The 12,143-nt window shown below is 41.1% G+C and overlaps 1 protein-coding gene across 1 annotated transcript; it reads right to left on the reverse strand.

Moving 5' to 3' along the window:
• Positions 1–1,315: 1,315 nt before the first annotated feature.
• On the reverse strand, positions 1,316–8,284 carry LOC120034606 (GDP-L-fucose synthase-like). The gene is made up of 10 exons (XM_038981212.1): positions 8,130–8,284; positions 7,516–7,630; positions 5,019–5,147; positions 4,640–4,713; positions 3,127–3,260; positions 2,405–2,469; positions 2,208–2,274; positions 2,025–2,104; positions 1,605–1,704; positions 1,316–1,371 (listed from the first exon to the last, which is right to left on the reverse strand). Exons 1-10 carry the CDS (start codon positions 8,282–8,284, stop codon positions 1,316–1,318), a joined length of 975 nt encoding a protein of 324 aa, XP_038837140.1.
• Between the last annotated feature and the right edge of the window lie 3,859 nt (positions 8,285–12,143).

Below are 12,143 nucleotides of genomic sequence, written 5' to 3' on the forward strand. Positions count from 1 at the left end.
GAGAAAACATGTCATACAGTATCACTCTCAACGACTGACACCTCATTCTTACAGCAAGGAAAAGCCCATTCATATTTTTGTCAATATTCAATCACAAATAGATCATACACTTCAACTATATATTTTAGATATTAAAATAAAAATAATGTGATGTATTTGAGTGTAAACACATTACCCTGCAGTATTGCTCATAGTAACTGGTAGTCATACTGTAGGTGATCAGGTGGCTGGACCAGTTCAGCCACCATCAGGGAAGGACACGTAATGGCGGACATAATCAGGGATTGACCTTAAGGGTTGCCCTATTGCCTGGAGCAATTGAGCTGAGCAGTCGGGCAAGTTGAACCTGCTCTGGGGTTTCCCCAGGTGATTTTTCTGGTTCCTCCCCATTGTTTAAGTGATTGACGGACAATTTATGGCATCCAGACAAGTTAAACCTGCTCTGTGGTTGCCCCATTAGGCAGGGGATTTTTAAAACTGAATTTCAGTAGCCTAACATAGGGGCTACACTTAAAAAATGTTGGTCCTGCTACACAGGAAGCATAACTTTTGGTCAGGGCGAGCAGAACACCAGACAATACTATACCCTATTGCTCTCGGTTGTGAGCTGTGCGTCTAAATCTAAGTCTCCCAGAGCCGGTATGCTTACAACCAGGTTGTAGAAGGGTCGCATGCTCTGCAAAAGTTACGCATCCAAACTGATTGTTTTGCTTCCTAGCATGCTAGCAGACACCCATAAACTTCCAATCATTGCGCTAACGCTAGTTAGCATTGGCTCACAAAACTACCTCTAAGTTCCTTCATACTGGACATAGAGACATACAAATGGTATCCAGGAGTTCAACAGACTCTGGGGAAGTAGATAACGGGCCTCATTGCCAAAATCCCAAAGTATCCATTTAAGTGACAATTTTGCTTGTAAACAACTACTTTAACATTTTCTGTCAAGTGACTGTAATCATCAGGCAACCAACAAAAAATACTGCTGTCCAATGGGCAAGAGCCTTTCAAACCTTAATGTCAATCCCTGACATCAACGGTGCAAATAGAGGAGAAAGGATCCAAAATGGTTTCCAGACAGTTCTGGGGAGAACAACAAGGTGGGGTATTGTGAGTGCAGAAATTGTGAGTGCTGTGTGCTTTTACTTCATGCCCACTGATCTGACAGAACTTAACCGGCCATATGGTGAAACCTATCCAGAACTTTCACTTATCAGTTGACATGAAGGCAAGGACACAAGACTAGGAAGGCACAGTAGTAGTATTGGGACGTAGCCCTCGTCTTTTTCATTAAACAATATTCATGTCTCGATCTTCATGTTCGGGCTATGTCGTAGTTGTTCACGAACCAATCACAGGTCTTCTTGATACCTGTAGGGGAGGAGAGACACAGTCAGTCATTTTGGATACTGTCCATTTTGGAAGAGTGGTTTAATCACTGTGAACGTTCCTTTCATCATAATCATAAAATGACCAATAACCAGATAGGTATCAAATATCATGCTGTAATGCGTCTGTGTTATTTACAAGGCAACTAATTCCAACTACAATATTGAGTTGTTTTCTGGACAGGAAATACAACCCTCAATATTTGGATCTCGGACCTTCAGAGAGCGGCGTGAAGGTGAAGTCAGGGAGGTAGCGTCGCAGCTTGGCGTTGCTGGCCGTCTTCTTCATCTGACCGTCTGACTTGCTGGTGTCGAACTGATGTCATAGGTCAAGGGCCACAAAAGGCAAAGCACAGGGAGATGGCATAGTTACAGTGCAACGGATATGGGGGGGTAGCCAGTCCGAGTGGGCTTTTAATGTACTACATCTGTACGTCTGTCAGTCCAACAGGTGTAATGAACCTCTACATGTGGTTGCTGGTGTTGTACTAAGGATTCTACTAGATTGGTTCTAGACACTGATCTAAGGTCAAATTTGAATAATGGTTAAGGTAAGGAATTGGGGAAGATACGCTGATCCTAGATCTGTGCCTAGGGGCAACTCCTATCAGGCGTACACAGCCTGTGGAAGGATACAACTATTTGACCTTTGAAGTCCAGGGCATCTGCAATCATCTCTACGGCGTCCTTGATGGGGAGCTCCTCCTCCTCCCCCACTGTGAGATACAAGGGTCAAAGGAGCTTGGTCCAGTTACATATGGTACACACACATATTGACTGATATCACACACACACACACACACCCCATGTTGGACTCACCAGAGAGAATGATGGGGTCAATCTCATCATACTCCCGCAGCACCCAGAGGAACAGACGTGCTACATCCTGAGAAAACACACACACAGATTTAATGTACACACACATATCTGACATTGTGCGTGCGTGTCAGTGCACACACACACACACACATGCACACGCACACGCACACGCACACACAGTAATTCACTAAACATACCAGAGAGTAGATGAATTGTCTCCTGGGTGTTCCGGAGCCCCACACCTGTAGCGGGGTTCCCTCCTCTGTTACAAGGAGAGTAGAAAGGAGTAAGTGTTTGTATCTGTCTGTCTGTCTGTGTGTGTGTGTGTCAAATCAAATCAAATTGTATTGGTCACATACACATGGTTAGCAGATCTTAATGCGAGTGTAGCGAAATGCTTGTGCTTCTAGTTCTGACAGCGCAGTAATATCTAACAAGTAATCTAACAAATTCACAACAACTACCTTATACACACAAGTGTAAAGGAATGAATAAGAATATGTACATATAAATATATGGATGAGCGATGGCAGTGCGGCATAGGCAAGATGCAGTAGATGGTATAGAATACAATATATACATATGTGATGAGTAATGTAGGATATGTAGACATTATTAAAGTGGCGTTATTTAAAGTGACTAGTGATACCTTTATCAAATCCATTTATTAAAGTGGCCAGTGATTTGAGTCTGAGCAGCCTCTCTATGTTAGTGAATGCTGTTTAACAGTCTGATGGCCTTGAGATAGAAGCTGTTTTTCAGTCTCTCTGTCCCAGCTTTGATGCACCTTTACTGACCTCGCCTTCTGGATGATAGCGGGGTGAACAGGCAGTGGCTCGGATGGTTGATGTCCTTTTTTGTCTTCCTGTGTAGGTGTAGGGTGTGTGTGTGTGTGTGTGTTATTGTGAGTGTTACTTACTTTTAGCAGCATATGTCTTATGCATGAGTGCCGAGAGCACGTGACCATTTTCAAAGTTGAAGTTGTCATAGGGACCATACACGTTAGTCGGGATTACTGCGGTGTAGCGGCGCCCATGCTGCGCAAAGTATCCCCTGTTGTCAATCAAGTCCCCACACACACACACACACACACACACACACACACACACACAATCATGTTGTGGTTAGAACATTAATGACCCACTCCAGCTATTTTTTTAAACAATATTCTAAGTACACATACAATACAAGGTACAAACCCTGAAGGGTATAATTTTTTGTTGTTGTTGACAAATAGTTTTTTTTTTTTACACAATTGCGAAATTCAAGGAGTTGGCAATTCAAGGGGTTAGTCTGATGGATGCATACCGATGTCATCGGCCTTCCTTCTTGCTTCCCAGAACAATAGCAGAGCAATAGAGGTTCCTTGGAAGTTGTGGGAACATATGTTTTTGGTTTCCCATTGGTTCTGGGAACAAAAGCCTAAGTTTCCTGACCGGTGAAGCTGACTTTTTTTACGTTCTGAGAACATTCATTTTTTGGTTGCAGGGACGTTCTGAGAACGTTTTACAATGATTCCCTGAAAGTTTTCCTGGAAGGTTTTATTAATGTTCTGATAATGAAATTATAGGTTATTTGAAGGTAATTAAATAACGTTCTGAGAACATGTTTCAATAAGACTTTTAATAACACTGCTAGCTTAGGTTAACTGTCTTGAACATCAAGCACAGATGGGACACATGGAAATGAAATTGCTTAGGCATTAATCATGCAAACACATCTCTTTTTTTATTGTCACAAGGAGCCTATAAGATTTGAACCTTTGATCTTCTGTTTGCTACCCATGGAATCAGTCCACTGCGCCACCAGGTTGAAGCTAGCATGCCATGTTTTGTAACTTATACAAAGCTGTGTATTTTAGTCTATTCAAACAGACCCCATTTCAAAGGAAACAAGCACTCATAAAGATCAGGTGTGGCCAATTAGTGGGTGTGGCCACTTCCTGAACTCACTTAACAAGATAGAGGATAGAGAGAGTTTTGTTGATGCTGAGAACGGAATGTATATGTTAATAAATAAACATTTTAGAACGCTCTTGTTGTTTTAATGGAAAGTTTTCTTAATGTTCTGAGAATATTACTAAATAGAACCACGAGGAAACCTGTAGGAAACGTTACGCTGAAATTCTGAAATTCCCACAGAAGAACGTTGTTTCTTAACTTTCTGAGAGCATAACTTTAAATAGAACCACGAGGAAACCTGTAGGAAATGTTATGCTAAAGTACTGAAATTCCCACATAAGAAACACATGGTTCTCAGAACATTATGTGCGAGCTGGGCTGTGCCATATAATGAAGGGCCTGCACCAGCTACTGAAATGCATCTTTTGTTAAGTTCATCAGGTGATAAATGAGGTGCTAGGGAGGCTGGAGTGGGTCTTTCAACTGTGTGCTAATGTACCTGCTCAGGTAACAGATTAGTCACCAGCTCACCTGTTCTGAATATCAATCATTCTTTTGGCATGTGAGTAGCCAAAGTTTGAGTCGTGTGGAGGCCCATTGTGGATCTGTGGGAAGGGGAAGAAAGCATGAGTGATCATACACCAGCTTTTATTAAAAATCACAGTTTGGAGGGCCAGAGGTTCCCAAACATACAGTAGTTCTACTGTCACTTGGCACATACTAGGCTGAGTCCCAAGTGGCACCCTAAACTGTTGAACTCCTACTTTTGACCAGGGTCATTATGGCTCTGGTTAAAAATAATGTACTATATAGGGAATTGGGTGCCATTTGATGCCACCATAGTATTTTAGTATTAAGGTTAAACACAACATGCTCTCATTGATATGGTCTTACTGGTTGTTCAACTAACCATGCTCTCATCGATAGGGTATGTGGTCTTGTCAGGAAAGATGCAGCTGGACAGACAGGACACCACCTTGGTGACGCCCCTTTCGTGAGACGTCTGCAGCACGTTGTCATTGATGCGAAGGTTGTCCCTCTGTGAAGGCAAAACACTGTGGTCTCAATTCAATAAAACCTGTATTGCGGCTTTACACAATAACTTGTTTTTACACAAATTAATTCAAAGAATGCATTTGGAGACAGTGATAAGAAGCTCCCCTGTAAACACTCCTCACTAACACTCAGCCCGTGACGAGCACGCGCATCGGCTCAGCCTTCGTCTGCGAAACCATCTCTCATTCTGATCAAAGAATGCTAACTTTTATTTTAACATACTGTTATTACGCTTTAGCCCGTCATTGTAAATACGAATTTGTTCTTAACTAACTTGCCTAGTTAAATAAAGATTACATTAAAAAATAGAATAATAAACAGATGGATTAATACCCTTTTGGAATTAAGATGAATACATTTGCCAACAAAGTCACTTTGCAAACTTCGCTTTGACAAGTTCAATTGAATTTCAGCCTAAGTAGTTGCCCAGCCAGGTGAACATTTACATTCAGGTCATTTAGCAGAATATCTTTTCCAGAGCTGCTTCCAGACGGTGCATTCAACCGGTAGCTACAGTGGGGCAAAAAAGTATTTAGTCAGCCACCAATTGTGCAAGTTCTCCCACTTAAAAAGATGAGAGGCCTGTAATTTTCATCATAGGTACAACTATGACAGACAAAATTTGTTAAAAAAATCCAGAAAATCACATTGTAGGATTTTTAATGAATTTATTTGCAATTTATGGTGGAAAATAAGTATTTGGTCACCTACAAACATGCAAGATTTCTGGCTCTCACAGACCTGTAACTTCTTCTTTAAGAGGCTCCTCTGTCCTCCACTCGTTACCTGTATTAATGGCACCTGTTTGAACTTGTTATCAGTATAAAAGACACCTGTCCACAACCTCAAACAGTCACACTCCAAACTCCACTATGGCCAAGACCAAAGAGCTGTCAAAGGACACCAGAAACAAAATTGTAGACCTGCACCAGGCTGGGAAGACTGAATCTGCAGCTTGGTTTGAAGAAATCAACTGTTGGAGCAATTATTAGGAAATGGAAGACATACAAGACCACTGATAATCTCCCTCGATCTGGGGCTCCATGCAAGATCTCACCCCGTGGGGTCAAAATGATCACAAGAACGGTGAGCAAAAATCCCAGAACCACACGGGGGGACCTAGTGAATGACCTGCAGAGAGCTGGGACCAAAGTAACAAAGCCTACCATCAGTAACACACTACGCCGCCAGGGACTCAAATCCTGCAGTGCCAGACGTGTCCCCCTGCTTAAGCCAGTACATGTCCAGGCCCGTCTGAAGTTTGCTAGAGAGTATTTGGATGATCCAGAAGAAGATTGGGAGAATGTCATATGGTCAGATGAAACTCGTCGTGTTTGGAGGACAAAGAATGCTGAGTTGCATCCAAAGAACACCATACCTACTGTGAAGCATGGGGGTGGAAACATCATGCTTTGGGGCTGTTTTTCTGCAAAGGGACCAGGACGACTGATCCGTGTAAAGGAAAGAATGAATGGGGCCATGTATCGTGAGATTGAGTGAAAACCTCCTTCCATCAGCAAGGGCATTGAAGATGAAACGTGGCTGGGTCTTTCAGCATGACAATGATCCCAAACACACCGCCCGGGCAACGAAGGAGTGGCTTTGTAAGAAGCATTTCAAGGTCCTGGAGTGGCCTAGCCAGTCTCCAGATCTCAACCCCATAGAAAATCTTTGGAGGGAGTTGAAAGTCCGTGTTGCCCAGCAACAGCCCCAAAACATCACTGCTCTAGAGGAGATCTGCATGGAGGAATGGGCCAAAATACCAGCAACAGTGTGTGAAAACCTTGTGAAGACTTACAGAAAACGTTTGACCTCTGTCATTGCCAACAAAGGGTATATAACAAAGTATTGAGATAAACTTTTGTTATTGACCAAATACTTATTTTCCACCATAATTTGCAAATAAATTAATTCAAAATCCTACAATGTGATTTTCTGGATTTTTTTCCCTCATTTTGTCTGTCATAGTTGAAGTGTACCGATGATGAAAATTACAGGCCTCTCTCATCTTTTTAAGTGGGAGAACTTGCACAATTGGTGGCTGACTAAATACTTTTTTGCCCCACTGTAGATAAGACAAACCATTTCACGGACTGGCCTTTAGGCAGTTCAGCCAAAATGTCAGATGGGCTGGTTCCATCTTCAGCCCATCAGCCTGTCTAAGTTAGGGGTTTTGTGCAGAATTATCATTATTTGGTTAACAATTGGGGCGCCAGGCAGAAAAAATGGGCCAGTGAGTTAGAAATGCCCGTTCCGAATTTCTGGACCCATCCCTGATTGAACAAATGTAGTTTGGGACAGAAACGTATAGCCTAGGTATTGAAACAAACTGGGTATTTAGGTAAGCTCACCAGAAAGTGTAGGTTCTCCTTCATGTGAAGATAGAGTCCTCCCACCTTGGCAGCCAGGTGGATGACATGGGTGGGCCGATACTTCTCAAACACTGCTCTTGTCTGTTGTAGATCTCTGGCAGAACAACTGTCATCATCATCATCACCATCCCATTTAATGGGAAACAGATCAATCTCATAAAAGTATACATGCACGAATGTAATTAGCTAAACATTTAATGTGGTTCCAACAGGAACTATATAGAAACTCTATAAATATATACTGTATCTATGCATCAATCTACATATCGATAGAATAGATTAGAAAATAATAGAATAGCAGAGAATAGAATATAATTTTTTTTCCATGCGTGAACTTATTTGGGGAATTTATTTGATCTATTTCGTTCCTGTTGGAACCACAAAACCAGCCCCAGATGTAAAAGGGTCATAACAAGATTTCATACAGTGCAACATGACATACATTTCCTATAGAAATATGTTATGTAGAACACACATGCTGGTGTTTCTCGGGCATGTAGAATATGGGATCATGGCATCGCTATATAGGCAAGTCATTTTTATCTGCCAGACCAGTTCTGCTGAGAATATGAAGTTCATGTGACATAACTTACACGAGGTTGGCCTCTTTGGAGGACAGGAAGGTCCACTGCTCGCCCTCGAGACAGCCGCCTTCTTGTTTCACCACGTGCTCGATGGCCTTCCCGACCAATCCGGATCCGCCCGTGACGAGCACGCGCATCGGCTCAGCCTTCGTCTGCGAATCCATCTCTCACTCTGATCAAAGAATGCTAACTTTTATTTTTCAGATGTGATATTCACATACTGTTATTACGCTGTAGCTCTAAACAAAGTAGGCTGATATGAATGACAGTGTGATCATGGCCCTATTTATAGTCTACTTTAAAACGTAATAATGATGATAATACAAAACTGTCATGACGTTGGTCTATTTGGGTACAGCAAGCCCATCCGCCTCTCCCTGCCCCCTACAACTACGCTGCTGTGGTCAGAGAGAGGTCGTAAATTCCTGAGGAGAAGACCCTGCCACATGGCCACGCAGTATAGCGGAGGGTACATTTTCATAGAGAACAAAGGGATTTCTTCCACCTCACAGAACTTGAGGTACGAACAAATTTCATGTTCCGGAGAAAATATAAAAGATCGGTGAAGAATCCAGCTACAAACTGGTCCGTTTGTTACAACTTGGGGAAGCTCATGGGAGACGGTGTGGCCACATTACCATAACGCTGTTTATATAATAGCCTCAGATATGAGGTTTACATCTAATTGTTGTATAAGATGAATGAGTGAGTATGATACTGTTTGTAAAATTGTGTAATATACTTTTGGACTGTTTAATGAAGGAAAACCCAATTCCCTTTTGATTTGAACTAAATCAGAGGACCGCCCCTGAGCCCAGTTAGGGTCAGGCATCCTGGGACAGCCCTTTCTCGGCCCTTCCGAATAAAACCCCCACTCGGGTTTTCGATCACCAGACCGAGCTTACCTCAATTACGAAATGGCTAAAGGTTGCAGACCATGTTTCTCTCAATCAAGGGAGGACAAAAGGTTGCAGACCATAGCTGAATCCTTTAACCATACCACGTGGTTAAACTCTTAGACTATCGATACCGACAGAACAAGTCTTTGATATTAATTACTAGTCTGCAGCTAGGAATTCGGTATCATTGAACGCGAAGAACGACAACCACCGAAACATCCATTCTACAACAACACGAATGAATGTCACTCTGAACTATCCACTCTAACCTACGACAGAGAGACAGACAGAGAGCGAGAGCGAGAGCGAGAAGACGGACACTCTCCAACAGAAACTAACTTTTCAACAGCGATCAAGACGACACACTGAGCGTAAATATATATATTGATTGTAATTATTCCCGAATGAGTGAGCGTTCATGTGCAAAGGATTAGCATTTCAATTGTTATAATTATTAACTCTGTAGTGACTTCTTAGTCGACCCCCACTTCCCTTTTGTCTAACAAGCCGCCATGCCGGTTTAGCCCACTAGGGCACATTCTCCTATCATTTCTTGTAACCATAGTTTGTTTGTTTGTTTATGCATTTCTGTGAATTACTTAGTTAGTAATAAATGATTTAAGATAATTGATGTATGGATGACTCATAGTGAAGACTGGGTTCGTGCAGATAACCAACAATTTACGACGTTTGGAATGAGACTAACGTGAGGTAAAATAAATAAATCATTAATCAGAAGACTATTGATCAGATATAAAAATATCTGAAAAGTTATTTTAGTAAATGATAACTTTGTGATCTGAATATTCTCCTTGGTGCCCCGACTTCCTAGTTAATTACGGTTACATGATTAATCAGTCTAATCGCTAATACTAATTACAGGAATCTTTGATAAAAACGAAGTCTTCAATTTAATGATAGTAAAGACACGTTTGGGTCATTTTGATAATATTGTAATGACCCTGCGTTTATAAGCGCGGAAATCGTCTCTGCCGTTCGAGCATGCTTTTGCGGCACAGTCAATAGCGCGCCGGACCTCGGGCTAGAAGGTCGAGGGTTCGAGACCTGCTCCCTGCTGTTCCATTACAATATAAACATATGACGCCCCCGTGTAAGGAATCTAAGATAGAATTAGACTTTGCTGTGGAATTCTATATACTGTATCAATTGTGCAAACAGAATTGTACCAATAGACTGCTTTGTATACAAACAAATTGGTTGTGTGTACAAACAAATTGGTTGTCAATCAGTCCCGCCTCCAGCGGGAATCCCATATGGCTTTGGCCTGAGGGGAAAGTGTACCATAGTGGTAAATGTACCTAACATTACCTTTATGATAATCCAGCAATCTCAATTGCTTGGCTATTATAGTCTCATTCAATTTATTTATTTAAATTGTCGAACATACCTTTCTAGGTTCTTCCAGTTAAATGAGACACTTTAAGCTTTGCAATAGTAACCTAGATGAACCAACTTCCCAGGTTAATTTAAAGTTTAATTCCCAGATAGCCTATCCAGGTATGATTAATCATTATCATTGATTAATTCAATTTGCTTTTGCAAATTCATTCACGTCCAACTTCCACAGTACTGTCCAGTACTGATGGTTCATTAACGTCTATAAATAGATTAAAATAGTCTTTGCAGCTCCCAATATATTCCAAAACCAAACTTTGGAAAATTAGGAAAAACATTTTTTCCTTTCAAAATGTTCTAATAATGTGCAAGCTATCAGAGGGGGTAGTCCCCACTCGCCCGCTAATTAGTGAACCTCCACCCGCAAATGGATTGATCTCTGACCTCAGCAGCGATACCAACCCTAATTATGCCATTAGTGGAAAAGCAGACAACGCTTTCCAAAATCAACCATCGGGCGCAGGCCTCGTAAAGGTTCTCTCCAGTCTAGCCCTGATGTCTTGCCACCCGAGATTGGCATCTGTCCAATCCCGCAGTGCACAGCTGAAGCACGAGCAGGTAATGGTCTTCATTAATGATAGTGAAGACACGACAAAACTTAGAATAGTTCTACATTTAATAAGGAATTAATACATGCTATACATCAAACGCAAGTTTAACTGTATTAACACACGTTGAAACGAAAAGTTTCATTTACAATTTCGTTGTAGCCTATTTGATTAATCATGGAGGCTACTTACTTGTATTTATTTCCCATCTACATGTATGTACTTTTTTCTTTTGAAATAAGATAAATTTGCCATATTAAATATTAAGCTCAAGAGTGAATTGCATTATGATCATGTTCATTTTAGCAAAAGGACAAATAGCTTACGTCAATACCGACAGATACAGTAATTCATTTTAAAATGAACAATATGTGTTTATTCGAAGTAACGGTTGGTCTCATTAGGCCTATATTACAAACAGTATAGTATAAGGTAACATCAGATGATCATATAGGCTACAACACTGACATTATTTTAGCAACACAAACAAGAGTAGGCTAAAAGTAGCAAATTGTCGAAAGAAAATGTTTAGGCCTACTATTTTAAATATAATGTAGCCTAGGCTTCATTGTTGAAGTCAAAAGCACCCATTCATTCAACCATAAGGTCTATAAATAGAACTTATAGGACAAACATTTATAAAGGCAAAACATTTCTAAAATTAATCCGTATAGTTTGTGAGCTATTTTGAATTATAATCAGTCACATGTTTAACTCGGGAAGACCCTCGTGTTATTTATTATGTATCTTATCAATACACAAAGTAAATGTATGAATTCAAACCTGTATAATGTTTCGTTAGAATTTTCCTCCTCGAATAAAGTCGTTATTAGATCCTATTTCTGAACGCTCAAGTACATAAATGAGGTAAAGGCTATCGCTCTTGTCTTGCACGCTAACCTATCAACAGGAAAGCCGCAGGCGCCAGGTGGAGTCGCTCTTATTGGCTACCTGTGAGCTACACTCTTAGAGAAAAAGGGTTCTACTGAGAGTAGTAGCCTTACAGGTAAACTATTCCAGTTTATCGCACCATCACTCACGTAACACATTAACAAAATACCAGGACTGTTAAGATAGGTTTGCTGGGAGAAAAAAAAGTTTTCCCCACCATAAATTTAATATAACTTCTGTCTGGTACCTGTATAGGCGATTTTACCGCA

The sequence above is a fragment of the Salvelinus namaycush genome, chromosome 41 (assembly GCF_016432855.1).
Source record: "Salvelinus namaycush isolate Seneca chromosome 41, SaNama_1.0, whole genome shotgun sequence".
In the NCBI taxonomy this organism is placed as follows: Eukaryota; Metazoa; Chordata; class Actinopteri; order Salmoniformes; family Salmonidae; genus Salvelinus; species Salvelinus namaycush.

Bases quoted from the DNA above. Each gene is read 5' to 3' on its own strand.
- LOC120034606 (XM_038981212.1), bottom strand. From the start codon at position 8,284: ATGGATTCGCAGACGAAGGCTGAGCCGATGCGCGTGCTCGTCACGGGC. The intron at 4,714-5,018 runs GTTAGTTGAACA...CCCTTCCCACAG, and splicing joins ACCCTATCGATGAGAGCATG to ATCCACAATGGGCCTCCACA. The intron at 1,705-2,024 runs GTATCCTTCCAC...CTATGACATCAG, and splicing joins ACTTCAAAGGTCAAATAGTT to TTCGACACCAGCAAGTCAGA.